This window comes from Maniola jurtina, chromosome 12 (assembly GCF_905333055.1).
Source record: "Maniola jurtina chromosome 12, ilManJurt1.1, whole genome shotgun sequence".
NCBI classification, from domain to species: Eukaryota; Metazoa; Arthropoda; class Insecta; order Lepidoptera; family Nymphalidae; genus Maniola; species Maniola jurtina.
The window spans coordinates 3,208,009-3,227,508 of record NC_060040.1 but is presented as its reverse complement, the minus strand read 5'-3'; the positions used below and the strand labels follow the sequence as shown (position 1 = coordinate 3,227,508).

Here is a 19,500-nt window from a genome sequence, read left to right as displayed (position 1 = left end):
AGCTGGAAATCGATTCGGAAGTTCAAATCGATTTTATGACGTTAGTAAATAATAATTGACAGCGGTGAGATGATAACAACAACCAAATGTTTTGTTTTATTTTCCATGCATTTCATGTTTTTAACTTTAATTTAATCATGTTTCAAGCGTTTTATATTTGGTGAGTTTATCGCCGATTATTCTTATACCGAAGAATAGAAGATGAGTGTCGTAAACGGCAAAAGAATAACCTTCAAGCGTACCAGACCGAATCCTCTTTTCCACGACTGGTTGGAAGAGTTGTACGAAGAAGCAAAACAAAAGGGAAGTAAGCTTGAATCTATGTTACAGGAAGCTCTATCTTCCATATCAAAGTATCCTCTACCTCTGCAGTCTGGAGCCGAATGCGCTATCCTAAAAGGTTTCGATAAACGCTTGTGTTTATTTATCGATAAACGTTTAGATGTATACAAAAGTTCTAGTAATGAAAGTTCAGTAGATACGTGTTCAAAATCTACAGCCAGTTCAGGGTCTGATGACGACAGTGATGTAATACCTGTTATAGAATCACAATCAACATCTAAAGGCACTAAAAGTCCTTGTACTACATCAACCCCAACAGAATGTACTAAAGTTCTTCCAAGTACATCATCTAGTAGTTCTTCAGCTAAAAATGGAAAGAAAAGATATAAGCCTGCTTTTAGGTCAGGTAGCTATGCATTTTTAATAGTTCTTATGGAGTTAAAGAAAAATCAAACTATGAGTAAAGGTCAATTGATTGCTGCAAGTCAGAAGCACTGTGATAAAGATATTAGCATTGAGTGGAAGAATATAACAGGATTAATAAGAAGAGGTTTAGTTAATAAAAGTGTTAAGAATAATATACCTCGGTTTTGTCTAACAGCAGAAGGAATTTATGTTGCAAAGGAACTCTTTAGCCATGCACAAAATAAAAAAGGTGTTGATAACACAATTACAAATGATGATTTAGCTAATAATGATAATGTTTTTGATAATAATGAAAATCAATGTAGTGAAGTAATAATTATTGATTCTGAAGCTAAATCAGTTTTTACTAATGGTTTAATAAATGATAGTTATAGAAGTGAAAGTGAAGTAAATGATTTACTATATGATGAAAGTAAATGTAAAAATGAAATAAATAATATAATGCCAATAAATAGTACTAAAACGTTGATGCATAATAATTGTAGTTCTAAAGTTGTTCATGTTGACAGTCATGTGGATTATAGTAACTGTATAGAAATGGTGCCAGGCTCTTTTGATGTTATACTGCTTATTGATAAGCATGAAACTAGTGGGTGAGTATACATTTTTACATCAGTATATTATTAATTGAATCACTAATTAATAGCCAAATACTATAACATCTTTTCTAAAAGCCTGAACAGATTTGGATGTATTGGGAATCCTTAAAATGTAGAATCCTTACATCATCCTGAAAGACACTTTTTTGTTTTGATAAAAATTAAATATATGGCAGCAATATACTATTTTCAAATTTCACTTTTTATAAACATTTTTCGGAAGGGCAGTAATTGTATTGTTTTAATTTTTTAATTACATTTTTTTCATTTATTCATTCATCTCTTTTCATTTTTCAGTATGACTAAAAAGAATGATCCAACAGTTACACAATTCAACAAGTATCCAGAACTGAAGCATGAATATAGAAGTTTGAAAGTTGGTGATTTCACATGGATAGCTCGACACAAAACAAATACAGACCATGAAATTGTATTACCATATGTAGTGGAGAGAAAAAGGATGGACGATTTGGGTCACAGTATAAAAGATGGAAGGTTTCATGAACAGAAGTTTAGACTTAGGAAATGTGGTTTGAATCATGTTATTTATATGGTGGAGAATCATGGGAGTAATAAGCATGTGGGACTGCCCATGCAGTCTCTAATGCAGGCCTTGGCTAATACTAGAGTACAAGATGGTTTTAAAGTCCATGTTACGGAGTCCTTGGCCCATTCAGTGAGGTTTCTAGCTACAATGACATTGAGGCTTATGTATGAATATAAGGTGATTATGATTTTATTTAACTGTATTAAATACCTATATTACATTACTATAATATTAAGTACTTAGAATAAGAACTCATTATGTATTATCCTTGGACAGTATGTAGTTTGAAAAACTGATAGTCATTGGGGTTCCAAGATGCTGGTAAGTATAAAAAAAACCGATTTTGAACATGTGCAGTAGTGTTTTATTGATCTACCAAAACAAGATGATGCCTGCGACTTCGTTTGTGTGAATTATTTGAAGTCTTTGATTTCTGGAATAAAAATAGTCTTTTATTCATCATAGGCACATTTGACCACAATCTCACCTGATGGATGTGGCCTAAGATAGGACGCGTTTACCTAAAAGATGCCTATTCACTCTTGTATTAAAGATACCTGCATTATAATTGGTAGGAAACACAGATCGCGGAAGAGTATTCCAAACCATAGCCATGCGTATGAGGAATGATGACGCAAAACGTTACGTGCGTGTAGATGGAACGTCGGTGACATAAGGATTGAAACTCGCCTGACGCCTTGCGGTTTGGTGGTAAAATGGTGAAAAGAGAACAAGATTAAATAGTTCCTGAGCACACCAACATAAATATAAAACAACACTAAGCCGGCGACCTTACGGCGATGATCGAGACTTTAAAGTTTCGCCAGTAAAGGAAAGTCTTCGCCTATGAGTTTCCTAGCTCGACGATCAACGGCATCCAGAGCCGCTAGATGGTACTTAGCGGAGCCATCATAAAGGTACTGCAGTACAATATCTGTCTCATCAAAATCTAGCTAACAGACAGACAGACACACTTTCACGTTTATAATATAGTAGGTATGGATTTGGGGACAACGTGGCGTGTCTGTCAGTGAAATGTATTCATTAATTAAATTATATATTTTTCTTTTCAGGATAAAAGGCTAATGGGTCACAATGGAGAACCGAAAAGCGACATTCTTATGACATTTGGGTACTTTAATAAGTCTTCCGTAAAGAATAGAGCATTGTCCATCACAGATACATTTATAAAAATACTTTTACAGTTAAAAGGAGTGTCTGTGCAGAAAGCTTTGACGATAACCAATGTTTATAAAACTCCACGAATGTTGATAGAGAAGTACAAAAGTTGTGATCAAAGGGAAGGTGAAATGTTGCTAGCCAATTTGAAATTTGGGGAACTGAACCGTAGTGTAGGGCCTAGTGTAAGCAAATCAGTATATCAATTATTTACTTTTAGAAATATGAAGTAAGTTTATTTTTGAAATGCTTTTCAGATTAGGGCCAGTTAGCGGAGTTGGCAATACTGAGTTTATTTCTGCGGATATTTAAATATCGACCTTATCCCATCCAAATAGAGTCGTAATTAGTATACAAATGGAATCAACTGTGGCGGCGTGGTTTCTTTTTTCTCGGTAACTTGCATCTGTAATACAACTTCTGTTTGAATTGGATAAGATTGAAAATTATACTCCCAGATATGTTCTCGCGGCATTTGCTTTATTAGTTTTGATATAAAGTTTAAGACTGTTTATTATTAAAAAAGTATTTTGTAGTTTTAAGTTTTTTGGATGTGTATGTAAAAGTTAAATTATTTGTATAATAAAATGCGTGCAAGTTTAGTGTTACTGTATCAGGTGCTTGACAAGCCTAGGAATAGAGTTGATACTTATTTGAAATCATTGCTAAAAATTATGGTCATATTAAAACATATTTTATATAATGTTTTTGTCTTATTATAAATCTTCAAGTGATCTTCGGCTCGATTGTGTTAGAATGACAGCTACAATGTCACAATCACCTCTGATTGGTTGATGCTCGCTCACTATTGGCTACAATGCATTGTTGCAACAAGAATGGCATAAATTCAGCCAATCACAATTGAGATTGTAATAATGCTGTGCAAGCATAAAGATAAATAATAATAATAATTATTATATTTTACGAACATCGACAACATTCTAAATAGATGCAGGTTTAAACAAAATGTATGAGCAGTGACATGCAGCATATCAATTTTTTTTTCTCACATAATTTCTAATAATATTATGTAGCCGGTCCTATACTTTGTGTAAAAAAGGGTACGATATTATACAATAAAAAGAACAATAAATTCTGGTACATATACTTTATTAACACAACTATTGCCTGTGACATGAGTAACGCAAATTCTGAATTATTCATAAATAGTTCAGATTTAAGAGCACTTCAGGATGGAATCAACTTTCTAGACCATCAAATTAAAACATGCTGAGTTGGTTCGGCACAAGCATCATAAGATTCCGTGAGATTCTAAAGATATGTTACAGCCAAAGTGATAAAATTAGTAATTATACCATTGTGTATAATATAGCTGCCTAGTTAAAGCAATAAATAATATTCATAATAATTTAAGTTTATTAAAAGTATTTGTCTGTATCAAGGACATTTTCTTAAAATCGTGAAGAAAATTTGCTTGAGTTTTTTTTTATGTATAATGGCTAGAGATTATATAAATAATTATTGCTACATTCATCACTTTGGCAGTAACTAGACATATTGCTTAAACAAAAACGTGGCAAGTGAGGTTCAATTTTTGGTAAAGTGTTATAAAATATAGGGAGATTCGAAAGTGACTGATTGTGCCCAACCAATATAAAACAAATAGTTAAAAATAAAATCATCAGCCCCTAACTTTTACCATCACAATGTTTTCCTTATCAGTTAATATTTAATTTGCTTATAACTAAATACTTTTGGTGTGGACATATTTTTTTTTGTAGATGCATTTTTTTAAACAGTATGTTATCTTGAGTTACGCGGTTTCGGAACTCTCAGTTTTTATAGAGAATATTTAAATTGATTTAGAACAAAATTATTATAGGTGTTTTTAGCCCTACACAAAATTTACATAGACATTATGTGAACCGATTAAAGCCAATTCGATTTATGCAGTTTTACGGTCCAATTAATAATGAATCTATCTGTGAATAATAATTGTCGATAAGTTACTTTGCAACGTTATTTTCCAAAAATGTATAAAATACATTTCTTGACAAATAACTATGTTGCTAAGTGGTAACTTATGGACAGATCTCAGATACTAATTATTAATTTTGGGCCGTTCCTCGATCCCGCCTACCGCGTAACTGTATTATAAAATTTAGAATCAGGGTCATGGCACAGAACGTAAAATAAAATTTAAATGCTTACACTAAATTGCACTTGAAAAAGTTTTAAACTTTACATCTCAAAACATGTGATAAACAACTTTGTTATTCCTGAAAATAGTTCTTTTTATAATATCTACTATAAATTTTAGCAAACGCCAAGCTAAGTCATGGCAAAGATTGAGTGGAAAACATCGAATTACACATATATACACAAAAACGGCTCAGTTTAAATTAAAACGAGAAAGGCTGAGATAAATGCCAAATAACTAATAGCTTACATTAATTAATAATAATCTAATATTATGTGAGTCATAAAATATATCTTTTACGCTATAAATTCGAAAATCAAAATTAGTGACCATTCACCGTTGAAAATGTAGGACTTAGGTACATTTAGAAAATCTTCGAGACTACAGGAACCCTGTTGAATCAGTTTTTTTAATACAATTGTACAATAATTATAAAATGTAAAGTGCACGAAATAAAGTCTTAACATAAATCTTCCTGTATAACAAAAAATTAGTACTTACTACTTAAAAAAAATATACATAGCTGAGTGCACTTACATAGATATTAATTAGAGTTTTATATTAAACTTAGAGAGTGTGGTAGTTTCTCTCAGTTTGATTCTTATAGTATTTGAATCCCATGAATCCGATCGCGAGGAGACCAAGGGTCAGGATGATGCCTCCAATGAAGCTGGGGCCGTCAAATCTGAAAAAGTAAAACAAATATTATTTTAAAAAGAGCATATGCCTGTATTAACTTAATTCGGAAATATTGTGAACCTTATTTTTTCTGATTAAAGCAATTGGATGAGGGGACTTAATTTTCCATAATTCGGCAATTGGATGATGGGGACTTTAAGCAGACAATAGGTTGATTATGATGAAAATATTACTACAGTAAGCAATTAAAAAAAAAAAACATCTAGTTACTTCCAAATACTGAAAAAAATTATTGAAATTTTGAGTTCCTTCAAAGCTTCCTTTTTGGGATTTTCTTTACATAAGAGTTACTTGAGTAACCTGTGATGACCTTTTCATGGATGGGTATAACTCATGAGTAATTGACATTTTGTATTATAAAATCTTTCCCTCATTTGAGGTAGGTACATACATAATGGTTTAAAATAATTACTTGATGTATCGGAATTCGGTTATGATTTATATGGTTTCTTAGCATAAATCTATAATATTGTACTCCTAATACCTATTGGAATTAAATAATTACTTATTGCTATCCCACTTTGACCACCAAATTAGAGCGAGAGATCAGACCTTAGTGGTGTCCAACCTCTCACTCGGCAGGCGAAGTTTGATAGCGATAAATACGACCGCTATTTGCTTCTAGTGGTATTTTAAGAAAAACCTCCACTTACTTCTATTTTGTGTTTCTTAGTAATTATTGAACTTACCCTCTTGATTGCACAATATGTGCATCCTTGTCAGCCTTAGGAGCTTCAGTAGTGACAGGGGCCTCGTTTGGTTTGGGGGTTACGTCTTTAGTCTCGGGCTTGGTCCCAGCTTTGGCTTTTCCTTCTTCCGTTTTGTCAGTGCTTGCCTTCTCTGTGGGTACTTTAGTATCGATAGTGATTTTGGTTGGTGTAGTTTCTTCTTTGGGTTTAGGTGTTTGTTCTTCTTTGTTTTGTGTTTTGTTATCTTCAGTAGGCTTGGGGGAATCTTTCGAAGGCGTTTCTTTTGTTGGTGATGCAGCTGTCTCTTTCGGCGGTAGTGCTGTGGGAGCGGGAGGGGTGGCTTTCTCCGGTTCTGTCTTTGCTGGTGGTGCCTGTTCTTTGTTTGCAGCGGGCTGGGCCTCTGTAGCTACGGGGGTAGGGTGTGCCGGTTCTGTGGTGTTTTGCGCCTTGGTTTCAACTGCATGCCCTGGCGGTGGGGTTGGAGCAGCTAGAAACAACAGATACAGTATTAAAATAAATAATCGATACTAATGTTATAAAGCATTGATAGACTAGTGGGTAGGACGTCGTTCTTCTATTTGGCAGGTTAGGGCTTCGATCCCGGGCACGCATCTCTAATTTATCAGAGTTGTGTGTTTTAAGCAATTTAATATTACCTGCTTTAACGGTGAAGGAAAAAATCGTGAGGAAACTTGCATGAGAGTTTTTCATAATGTCCTCAAAGGTATCTAAAGTCTGCGCTTGGCCAGTATGGTAGACTATGGCCAAACTCTTTTCATTCTGAGAGGAGACCCATTCTTAGTAGTGAGCCGACGATGGGTTGATGATGATGAATGGTATAAAACAAAGAATAAGTGTGAGTTTTGAGTTTGATGTACGTCGAGCATATTCTCTGAAATTGCTGCACTTATTTGAAAAATTCTATCACCATTTCAAGGGTACATTATTTCGGATGGACACAGGCTAAATCTATACTAATAAATAAAATTGGAGTGTCTGTCTGTAATTTCGAAATAACTACCTCATATTAAGCTCATATGGTTATTTGAACGATACCAACACTGAATCACACGTTTTTAAAATTTTTGTCTGTCTGTCTGTCTGTCTGTCTGTCTGTCTGTTTGAAAAGGCTAATCTTTGGAACGGCTGAACCGATTTTGACGGGATTTTCACAGACAAGTAGAGGATTGACCAGGGCGTAAAATAGGCTACTTTTTTAACCGACTTTCGAAAAGGGAGTTGTGTTTTTCTACCTATGTACACCGAAATCTCCGAGATTTCTGAACCGATTTGCGTAATTTTTTTTTTAATCGATAGAGGAACTTTGTGACATTGTTTCATAAAAAAATTGGATTCCAACTCCTCAATCCTGATGCTGCAGGGGATCTGGCCAATCCACGCGGGCGAAGCTGCGGGCATCAGCTAGTGTTTTATATATACGAGTATAACAAGGGCAAAGTCGGGGCATACCGCTAGTTTGAAAGAGAACAATCCATTCAACTCACACTACTGCTAGAAGCAGTCTTTGAGAGATAGATATTGCTATTTAATTCACTATTCTCAACCTATCGTTTGAGCAAGGGTTTCTTCCGGAATAAGAAGGGCTTAGGGCATTCTTCAGCACATTGTTAATTAATTTAATCTGATTTTAAATAAAAAACTTTGGTTTACATACTGAAATGCAGATAAAAGAAACCTTGGAAAAATGAGTTTTGTATATGAATTATGGAATGAATTAACTGGATGTAAAGTGGATATTAATAGCCGAGTGAAGCATACTGTCCATACACCGAAGTATTATTTTTCGTTTCTGGTTTCTAATGTTAGCAATATTAGGAAATGAAAAACGGCATGGAATTTATTATTATAATATTAGTAGGTATGAAGAATTTTAATCTTATTAAACAGATCAATGTTTTGTGAATAAAAAATGATCTATCTTAAATAGTCATGCGTTTTATTTATAAATTCTCGGTAGGTAGGTATAACCTTATTAACATAACTGGTTGTGATTTTAGTGACTTGAAATAATATGAGCCATAGATTATCTATACTTAATATCTATACTAATAAATAAAATTGGAGTGTCTGTCTGTAATTTCGAAATAACTACCTCATATAAAGCTCATATGGTTATTTGAACGATACCAACACTGAATCACACGTTCTTAAAATTTTTGTCTGTCTGTCTGTTTGAAAAGGCTAATCTTGGGAACGGCTGAACCGATTTTGACGGGATTTTCACAGACAAGTAGAGAATTGACCAGGGAGTAACATAGGCTGCTTTTTTAACCGACTTTCAAAAAGGGAGTTGTGTTTTTCTACCTATGTACACCGAAATATCCGAAGTTTCTGAACCGATTTGCGTCGTTTCTTTTTTAATCGATAAAGGAACTTTGCAACATTGTTTCATAAAAAATTTGGATTCCAACTCCTCAATCCGATGCTGCAGGGGATCTGACCAATCCACGCGGGCGAAGCTGCGGGCATCAGCTAGTTATGCAATAATATGCTTATCTCTATGCTTTAACCTTCACGCGGTATTCCCACGGCTTCGTGGAATTTGTCTATAGATATCTCAATTATTCTCGACCACGGAAAATGAATTGGAGTGGATGCATCATCGAAAATCTCGCAGTTATTGAGTAAATCTTTGTTTACTCGAACTTCCGGTGTAGGTACATTATGCAGTTTATTTTTAAACGCGCATATCTAGCTGCATCATCACTTACCATCAAGTATAATTACTTGATGATACAATTTAAACTTAATTTAATCATTATAAGTGGTTATATTATATTGTGCTGTACACTATATTATGGGAAGACACTGCCTCCTGAAACACAGTTTTCACTTCATCAGGAGGCAGGGCCTCACACCAAAGTCTGTAAATTATGTTCTGTTCAGATAATAAAGTTTTATTTTATTTTTATTTGATGATTACGACAAACAAGGCTTGCGTCAAAAAATGAAAGGTCCATAAGGATAGTTTAGTGTCACGTAAAAAATAACTCTGCCTTTGTAATGTTGGTTCGAAGTGAGAGGCGACGGAAAGAAAGGGTGCTATGCTGCCGGCAATTGGTTCCTCTGTCAACCCTTCGTTTCGCAGATGGAGCAATACAACTGAGTACAACCATATTATACTGATGCACAGAGACATCTCTACGAGCAACCTTATTCATCAACTCAACCGGCCCACTACTGAGCGTGGGTCTCCTCTCAGAAGGAGGAGGGTTTAAGCCATAGTCCACCACTCTGGCAAACTTCACAGACCTTTGAGAACATTATCGCTCAGGCATGCAGGTTCCCTATGTTTTGCTTCACCGTTTTTGCAATTGATAGGTACCTATTTAATTTCTTAAAAGGCGCAATAACTTCGAAAAGTTAGGTTAGCCTAATTTGACGACGAAGCTCTAAGGCGATATCGATCGATCGTGGCGTGATAGTGCTTAAGACCAAGCGTTAGTGGGCTTTTCTCCATACAAACGTATTCTCCAGTTTCCTTCGTGGATAATGTCTCTAGAGCAATGATTTTTTTCACAAAAATCTAGGTCTCATTAATGCGTGCCTGTATGTTTTCCTTTTTTCCAAAACATAATCACGAAAATAAATATGACAATCCGAAAACCCGAAAAAATCGCCAGTTTCAACCGTCAGGTTCAGACGACTATTATACAAATTTGATAAGTTTTTAACAAAAAAGCAAAACATAGGAGCAAAGATATACTTTTCCTCTAAATTTTGGTATAAGAACCATCGAGATCTGTCCAGTTTTGAAGAAGGAAACAGCAAAATACGAAACGTCTTTTGGTCGAGGTTTTTGTAGGTAAAATCAGCCTGAGCTGCAGTTGTCCCTTTCGCAGTTTACGGGGGCAGGTTGGAGGCGAGGGAGGGTAAAGCTTACACGTACACTAATAGGGAAGTGGCACTTGATCATATTTTTATCGATACTCTAGTGATGTACACCGATGTCGATATTTACACGATACAATGATTATTTTTATTTATTATCGTGTGATTTTAAGTATTATTTTTTATTGTTGAAGCAGGGTTGAGATACTTTATATCGCGATTGAAATCATTCATTTTTAACCAACTTCCTAAAAAGGCCTCCTCCTTTTTAGGAAGTTGGTTAAAAATAAATAATAAATGATCTCAATTCGTCGGAATCTTTTTTTTTTATGTATGTTCCCCGATTACTCAAAGACCCTTGGACCGATTGGGGATTTTTTATTTATTTGAAAGGGTATACTGTGCAGGTGGTCCCATATGAATTTGGTGAAGATCTGATGAATATCTTCGGAGATGGAGAACAGAACTCCTCAATGGATAAGAGCAAATTGCTCGCGACCAGTGTAATAGCTTAGTAAACAGTAGGCTTTTAACTGGGCATAGCATATTATAGTACAGTGGGGCCATTAAAAGTTGTGAAATAAAAAAAATTCAAAAGAAAAATTAAACCGACTTCAAAAATCACACACACTAAAAAGTTAAAAATATTTTTTTATAACTACACGTGTAATGTACCTACTACCTAGGTGTGTTCCCCGATTATTCGAAGATGCTTGGACCGATTTGAAAAATTATTTTTTTGTTTAAAGTAGACTTCCCAAGTGGTTTCATGATCATCAAGTCATGATCTGATGGTGGTATCCTGGAGAAATCGAGGGAACTCTTCAAATTTTATAGAAAACTTAAAGCGATTTTGGTAGTGTTTGGGCTTCTTAAAATTGTAATGAGAAGGTAGGTATACAACTATTGAAATCCGATAATACTCCTGATGTGGTCCCATGGGCATCATGTCAGGATCTGATGACAAGATCTTAGAGGAACCGCGGGAAACCTTCAAAATAGGAAAACATAACATACGAGTAGCTATTTTCATCAAGAAGTGCAGCGTTGGCACTAAGAAAGAACCATTTAGTAACGTGGATCTGATGATGAAACCGAAAGACAGGCACCGGAACTCCGTAATAAGACAATATTGTATCCTAGCCGTGTTTGGACTTGTTGAAACTTGGACTACTTGAAATTGTAATGAGATTAACTTTTTAGTTTTACAATTACTATAAAGTGAGAAATAAAAACTTTTTACAAAAAAAACTGGCCAAATGCAAGTCAGACTCGCGCACCGAAGGTTCCGTTATTTTACATTCTACAGCCCTTACATACGATACACCACTTGATATAGTTATCTCATATCGTTGAAAATAAATTAGTAATTTCAAAAATACGAGAATTTGTTCATGAACACATTTTAATTTTTTTTTGTGATGTAACCACAAATTCACGGTTTTCACATTTTTCCCTTTACTTGTACTTTAAAACCTTTCTACCTGTCAAATTTTATGATGCTAGATCAACGGGAAGTATCCTATAGGTTTTCTTAACAAACACGCCAGACGGACAGATGGACAGACAGACAGACGGGCAGATGGACAAACGGACAGATAGACTGACAGAAAAACGAAGTGATCCTATCAGGGTTCCTTTTATTTCTTTTGAAGTATGGAACCCTAAAAATATAGCCGACTTCCAAAAAAACACACTGACAAGAGTAAAATAATTTTAGGAGTCAGTGTTACAAAAAAAAAAGTCAGAGAAAAAACCAGAAACATAAACTTCTAGAAACTTCTTCCGAAATTTACACAAACCGAGTCAAAACAGTGAAGCAAAGAATCAAGTCCGTTAATAATTTAGCCAGATCAAACAATAATAAGAGCGGATAGGTAAAGTATCAGACGGAAACCGGCGCACAGATTCGCGCGAGCGGCCGTCGGCGGCGGCGCGTCGCGGCGGCGCGGGCATGGGGGGCGCGAGGGCCCGCACGGGAAGCGGGCGGCCGGCACACAAACACACTACTCGTTCACACATTGATAACTCGTTTGGTACTCATGTGATCGGGCGCAGCGCGACGGCAATAGTTTCTTCCAATACCTACTCGATAAATTGCTTTCGGCTCAGGCTTGCCCTTAACTATTTACGTCACCACGAATCAAATACGCGTGACAACTGAATCCAGGCCCTTTGACAATTAAAAATAATTTATCCTAGCTTATGCCCGCGTCTTCGTCCGCGTGGATTTACGTTATTGAAATCCTTTCCATGATAAAATGCCTATGTGCTAATACAGGATATTATCTATATCATCCCAAGTATCAGCCAAATCCGTCTAGTAGTTTTTGCGTGAAGGAGTAACAAACAGACACACAAACTTTCGCCTTTATAATATTAGTGTGATAGAGTTTATTAATAGACTAGCCATGTAGTTTAGAGATTCTGTATAACTAACTGTATGCAACCTGTAACAGGAAATGTTGGTCATTCACGCAATCGATAGGCGTGATCGCGAATAGCTAATTCATAGGTATAGGTACCTTAGCAGGTAATTACCTGCTTGGCAGTGGCGTGCACGCCATAGATGCAAAGAGGCACTGCTTACCCTTTTTTTAATAATATTTTAACGAAAATATTAATTGCTGGCCCAGTAAGATGGTATTTTTATTTGAATCGCATAGTATAACTGTTTTGTAGTATCGAATATGGAGTGTGCATGCCTAAATGCATATCCTGGTCCTAAACACTATGCACGCCATTGCTAACTTGATACCGTGTTCACTGTTCACTTATTCATGACTAGCTGACCCGTCCCGGATTCGCTCGAGTGAAATTTCTGAGCCTTTCTTAGCGGAGGTCTATGTACCCTTTAATATGCAAAATCTCAAGTTTCTGAACCCAGCGGTTTGAGCTGTGCGTTGATATTTAATCAATTTCTACCTATCTATACTAATAAATAAAATTGGAGTGTCTGTCTGTAATTTCGAAATAACTACCTCATATTAAGCTCATATGGTTATCTGAACGATACCAACACCGAATCACACGTTTTTAAAATTTTTGTCTGTCTGTCTGTCTGTTTGAAAAGGGTAATCTTCGGAACGGCTGAACCGATTTTGACGGGATTTTCACAGACAAGTAGAGAATTGACCAGGGAGTAACATTGGCTACTTTTTTAACCGACTTTCAAAAAGGGAGTTGTGTTTTTCTACCTATGTACACCGAAATCTCCGAGATTTCTGAACCGATTTGCGTCATTTCTTTTTTAATCGATAGAGGAACTTTGCGACATTGTTTCATAAAAAATTTGGAGTCCAACTCCTCAATCCTGATGCTGCAGGGGATCTGACCAATCCACGCAGGCGAAGCTGCGGGCATCAGCTAGTACATAATATGGTTTCCTTTTTTTGTCCGTATCGTTCACAGCATTTTATTAATTAGATACATTAAAGCGGAAATTACATTACGAAATTAATGGCACGAAATTAGTTTCACGACATTACTTAATTCGTTCTCTCTGTGTTCAGATTGCAGACATTTCATCCAGCGTTCATTGTAGCACAAGCACAGGAATAAATCAGAAAACCGCAAAGTGTTAAAAAATTAAAATAAGTTTCGATTTTCAAAGTAAGATAACTATACCAAGTGGGGTATCATATGAAAGGGCTTTACCTGTACATTCTAAAACAGATTCTATAGTTTTTGATTTATCGTGCAAAATGTTGGAAAAATACCCGAGTACGGAACCCTCAGTGCGCGAGTCTAACTCGCACTTGGCCGGTTTTTGTGTAAATATTGATACCAACAAGGAGCAGAATACGACGTGCGAATACAATATCATTAAAATACAGTGTCTAATAGTAGTCAGGTCAAAAAGTCCATGTAATTATCCATAATTGGATCTCCACTTACAGAATAGATATAGGCACGGAAAATTAATGGAACAAGGTCTACTTATTGACTATTTATCACCAATAGAGAGGAGATTGAACTATCGCAGTAACAATTCACTAACAACGAAATAGCGTTCTTTATAAAAAATTGGTCAAATGCGAGTCGGATTCGCACAGGAAGGGTTCCGTACCATTGTACTAAAAATAACACTTTAATTGTTGTCATGGCGACAATTTTGTAATTAAAGTAGAAAATAGAATTTTTATTAAGTACCTTCTTTATTTGTGTCAATAGCGGCAATAGAAGTACCCATTCTGTGAAAATTTCAACTCTCTAGCTAGTTATTTACGGTTTACGAGAAACAGCCCCCTGTCAGACAGACAGATGGACGGATGGATGGATGGACAGCGAGAGGCTTTAACCCGCGACTTCGTTCGCGTGATATAGCAATTAATAAATATAGATAGCCTTATAATCATAGCACTCAAGAGTCGAAGATAATGTAGCTACCTATCAGTCAATTTTTTTTTTTTTTAATTCGATGAATAGTTTCAGAGATTACTTACTACATCCAAAATTTCAAAGTTACAATATTTACTCCTTTAATAATATCAATAATATATTTGATTACATTATAATAAATTATTCAATAATTATAAAAGGTTCTCTATAAAAAATTAAAACTTAGTACAGTACGCGACAGGTCAACATGGCAATCGGGGTATGAGGCGGGGGAGACACTCCGCACGTCACCCACGCTATCCCGCACCGGGCTGTCGCGGGAGCTGTGTGGGGTGTCCCCACCCCGATTGCCATGTCGATCTGTCGCGAACTAAGTATACCTACCTACTTATAACTTTTAGACATCCTTATTCTTTAATTAGGTAGAAAGTAGAACAGATTCTAGGAAATAAGCAAGAAATTGCAGTTAATATTACAAAACAACAGGAAAAACTGTTTAGTAGGATGATGCCATATCTAAATGAGAAAACCAGACGACTAGATTTTTTTTTATTAATATTGATAAGTAATTACTTAATAATAAATCAATACATATAAATAAAGAACAGTTCTGACTCACTGACTGACTGACTCATTAACACCCAGTCCAAACTATTAGACTTAGAAAGCTGAACTTTTGCCCAGCACTGAGGTTCTTTTTGTAATGTAAACAATGAATGGATTTTGAAACACACCTTTGAGGAGATTATAGAATTCTGGGGCATGGAGGATTCCTCACAACATATTCCTTCACAGTTAAAGCAAGTGAAACTGCATGCCTGAGTTTTCCATAATGTTCTCAAAGGAGTATGAAGTTTGTCAACCCGCAATTAGCCAGCGTAGTGGACTGTGGCCTAAGCTTTTCTCATTTTGAGAGGAGACCCATACTCAGTAGTGGGTTGGTGATGGATTAAGAGCTATTAATATATATCAAGCAATAAATATAGGTAACAAGTAACTGCTAACAGCTTTAGGTTAATAAACAAGGGCATTGTGTCCTCCTTATCACATTGTTTGTAACTTTACAATATTCAAGTAGAAAAACATTGTTTACACTGAAACTGCATACTTTGTAAAACTGGTTACGATCATTGTGTCTAACTTATCTTTATCATATGAATGATGTATGAATGTCATAGGTTAAAATGGTTCGCAACAATTTTTATCTGTTTATTTTATTTATCACATTACTAATTACTGACACCCCACCCTTTTACTGGTTTTTCTTAGGGGGAATTCCAGAAAGTTATTTCTTAGTTGGGGTCTACTTCACTAAGTGGGGCATCCCCATCACTGCTGTCATATTTTTAAAGAGTGTTTATTTAAAAAAAACTGAAAAATTATTCTAGAGTTATCTCCAAAAACATGGGAATTTAGAAAAACTGATGTTTCTAAAAAGTTATTTATGTAGGTTTTTCCGAACTTAAAACTTTTCCTACTTAGCATTCTTTTTTGGAAAGATCGGCCCTAATTCAAAGAGTACAATGGGACCCATTTTGATTAACTTAACTGTAATCTGAAATTCTAAAATACAGCTCTAGATCACAAATAAGTATTGTATTCACTTTAATGTTTCTTTCATAGATTCCAAGTTAGAAGCAATAATCTACCATCATTCTCCAGTACTGCAGGTATAGTGACGGAAACAGGTGGAAGAGGGTTTTGACTAGTGATATAGGTATGCTTCACCTTTTGACTTTGGGTAATGTATGGAATTACATAGAAAGGAATGTGACTGAAACCCATATGAATACAATTGCTGCAATTTTATACCCAAGCTCTATCGGAACATGTTTATGAGCCAGGTTAAGAAACAAAGCAAAATTTTGTACTTTTCGGTATCAAACAACCTTTTAAGAAGAGAGAAAGGGAAAAGTAAGGTGGAAATGCACCTTTATGTCCAACTGCTGACTTCTTACACACAGCGAGAATTTACTCATGATTTTTTGGCTAAAATAAATAACAGCTCTCAGAAGTGAATAAGACAAAGATATTGAGAATATTAAATACTCGAGAATGCCCGCGACTTCGCCCGCGTGGATGTAGGTTTTTGAAGATCCCGTGGGAACTGTTTGGTTTTCCTGGATAAAAAGTTGTCTATGTCAATAACATGGACGCAAGCTACCTCGGTACTTTTCATACAAATCGTTTGAGTGGATGGGTCTTTAGGAATCCCGCGGGAACTCTTTGATTTTCCGGGATAAAAATTAGCCTATGTCCGTCCCCAGGATATAAGCTAACCCTGTACCAAATTTCGTCAGAATCGGTTAAACTGCTAGGCTGTGCAAAGGTAGCAGACAGACACACTTTCGCATTTATAATATTAGTATACCTAGATTAATACAAACAGGGCACCTATTATTCAAAAGTAAGTACGTGTAACGTCATCAATTTAATGCATGTGTTTCAAGTTACTGTTCGAGATGGCTGCGTATTTGAACAAACCGTGATGCAATAATTTAACTTTAAGATTTCTTGGGTTAAGTACCTAGCTGTTCTCGGAAAAAAATTGTGCCTTAAGTAGGTACCTACAATTTTGTATTTAGAACACCTAACGGAATCATGTTTATTTAAACACCAGTGTTAAAATATGAAGCAATAGTTTTTGTAATCACGGAAACTGGTTCCGAGATAGGTACTGTTCTCGATCCTGAGAAAATTCCTAATAGATAGAACGTAGTACATTATACTGACGCTGATTGTATTTAAAAGAACTTACCTTGATTCTCAGCCGGTTTGCTTAAACACACAGACAGCGATAACAAGCATAAAAATATTACTTTCTTCATGTTTATACGGTAAAATATCAGTCTATTACGTTTAATTAACAGTAAAATTACTAATTAAGAATATAAATGACGCCTGACATAAAGCAAGTGCGTGGGAATTTATTGCAAAGAAGAAAGAATTTAGTTAGTGTTGCACTATCTGATAAACCATTTTTGACGATTACCGGTTTTTGTGACATTTAATCGATTTCATCGAAATAGATACTATCTCGATTTAGCAAAATATCAATTTATCACTTTAAGAGAAAAATAATACCGATAGCGATTTAGTAATTTAAAAAAACGCAATAATAAAGAAAAGGACAAGACATACCTGCTTATTATCTGACGAGTGAGACAAAAAATTGGAACTTGAGTTCCTGGGCCGTTAGGTTGTTTGTCTGTGGTTATAAAAGTAACGCCCTCTATTGTAAGTAATCTAAGTAATATTTAGGTACTGTTCATAATTGGACACTTTTTCAACTTTTTCCCATGCATTTTACCCCATAGATTTGACGCCATATTTCAATCAGCTTCCTTAGACCTATTAGACCTCACAGGAACCATACAAGAACTATCATTCATATCTGTGCTATGAAGTATGAACCTCACTAAAATGTTAGAGAAAAATTGTTTATTGTTGGGGATTTACCTATTTGGAACGTACTACTGCAAATGCTTCAAATGAGACGGGTCTGCCCGCAAAATTCAAAATTTAATTTGGTATTTCGCAATTTGTGAACTAATACTGCAACGTAGGCTTATGTCATTCATTGCGACAATGGCAATATCATTCTCACAGGTTTATGTAAAAAATTTTACTTGAAAGGATCCAGTTTATGAAATTAGCTCTAGTATCGGCTATAACTCACAAATTAGTTGATACTAGAGCTAATTTCCAGCTATGATCACAATAATGCCATAGTTAATCAAAAGTTAAATTTCTCAAGTGCGCCATAATTCATATTAAAATGAAATCGAAATATTATTGATTTTGTATTAGTTATAGGTAGGTAACATCAAATTTTCTGTCTCATTAAAATGTTCGTGATGAAAATCGAACCATGAATAATAATGGTGATGAATAATAATATTATTGTTATGGTAATGACCAAATTACCACATGATAATGAAAATTCTGCAGTAATAACTTTCTATTGTTGACGAATTGGTTGGCTATCTAGTAGTTGCTTACCTACCTATTCCAATTATTAGATATACTATGTAGGTAGGTATATGATATTAGGTTATTTCATTTGTCAGATTGATTTGGAATTTAGTGCATAGGGAGATCCAGCGTTCGAATCCCCGCAAAGGCAATTTGATAATTTGTAATTGAAAAATTGTCTCTTAAGTCTGGTCTGGTGAAGGGCTTCTGCCGTGGCTTATCACCCTACTTAGGCTTTCTCCAAGAGATTGGGTTAGGCGTTGATAAGTCAGTCAGTAAATAAGTCAGGACACAGGAATTTTCACAGCCAACCGACATTCACAAGTAAAATATTTTTTAGAATTCAAAATAGGTATTTATGTAGAAAAGTTTGAATAAATTAAGTACGCTATGTATACGTAATAAGCTTTAGCAAAATAAATAAGAGGCCAGCAACCTTCCAAATGTGATTTATTATTCAATTTACTAGAAGAAAATTGGTTAATTTAATCCTTATAAAGCGAATTATAAATAATTCAGACGGCCTGGAGTAGACATTGGCATTAAAACAACTTTTACATCATTCTCAGTCGATGAAATTGTTATTTTTCGTCAATGTAATTTCACGTTGATTTTCACGGAATCTGATTTTTAAGTTTCACATTTAATAAGACTTAAGATAGTGCTGATATTTCACAGGTTTCACGGAAAGTGAATTTTCACATTAATGGCAATAATTTGTTACGTTAATAATATAACTAGACATTTTTC

At 35.1% G+C, this 19,500-nt stretch overlaps 2 protein-coding genes across 2 annotated transcripts; one reads left to right on the top strand and one right to left on the bottom strand.

Annotated features, from left to right (window-relative positions):
- Positions 1-67: 67 nt before the first annotated feature.
- LOC123870192 (crossover junction endonuclease MUS81) lies at positions 68-3,736 on the top strand. The gene is made up of 3 exons (XM_045913391.1): positions 68-1,301; positions 1,605-2,031; positions 2,928-3,736. The coding sequence occupies exons 1-3, from the start codon at positions 202-204 to the stop codon at positions 3,264-3,266; spliced, it is 1,866 nt and encodes a 621-aa protein (XP_045769347.1). The 5' UTR covers positions 68-201; the 3' UTR covers positions 3,267-3,736.
- A 390-nt stretch (positions 3,737-4,126) lies between these two features.
- Positions 4,127-17,731, bottom strand: LOC123870195 (pollen-specific leucine-rich repeat extensin-like protein 1). Its single transcript, XM_045913397.1, has 3 exons — positions 17,534-17,731; positions 6,583-7,069; positions 4,127-5,879 (listed from the first exon to the last, which is right to left on the bottom strand). The coding sequence occupies exons 1-3, from the start codon at positions 17,601-17,603 to the stop codon at positions 5,762-5,764; spliced, it is 675 nt and encodes a 224-aa protein (XP_045769353.1). The 5' UTR covers positions 17,604-17,731; the 3' UTR covers positions 4,127-5,761.
- Positions 17,732-19,500: the final 1,769 nt, after the last annotated feature.

Coding starts and splice junctions, on each gene's coding strand:
- LOC123870192 (XM_045913391.1), top strand. CDS start 202: ATGAGTGTCGTAAACGGCAAAAGAATAACCTTCAAGCGTACCAGACCG. Junction 1,302..1,604: donor GATAAGCATGAAACTAGTGG/GTGAGTATACAT, acceptor TTCATTTTTCAG/TATGACTAAAAAGAATGATC. Junction 2,032..2,927: donor GGCTTATGTATGAATATAAG/GTGATTATGATT, acceptor TTTTCTTTTCAG/GATAAAAGGCTAATGGGTCA.
- LOC123870195 (XM_045913397.1), bottom strand. CDS start 17,603: ATGAAGAAAGTAATATTTTTATGCTTGTTATCGCTGTCTGTGTGTTTA. Junction 7,070..17,533: donor CAAACCGGCTGAGAATCAAG/GTAAGTTCTTTT, acceptor TGTTGTTTCTAG/CTGCTCCAACCCCACCGCCA. Junction 5,880..6,582: donor CATATTGTGCAATCAAGAGG/GTAAGTTCAATA, acceptor TTACTTTTTCAG/ATTTGACGGCCCCAGCTTCA.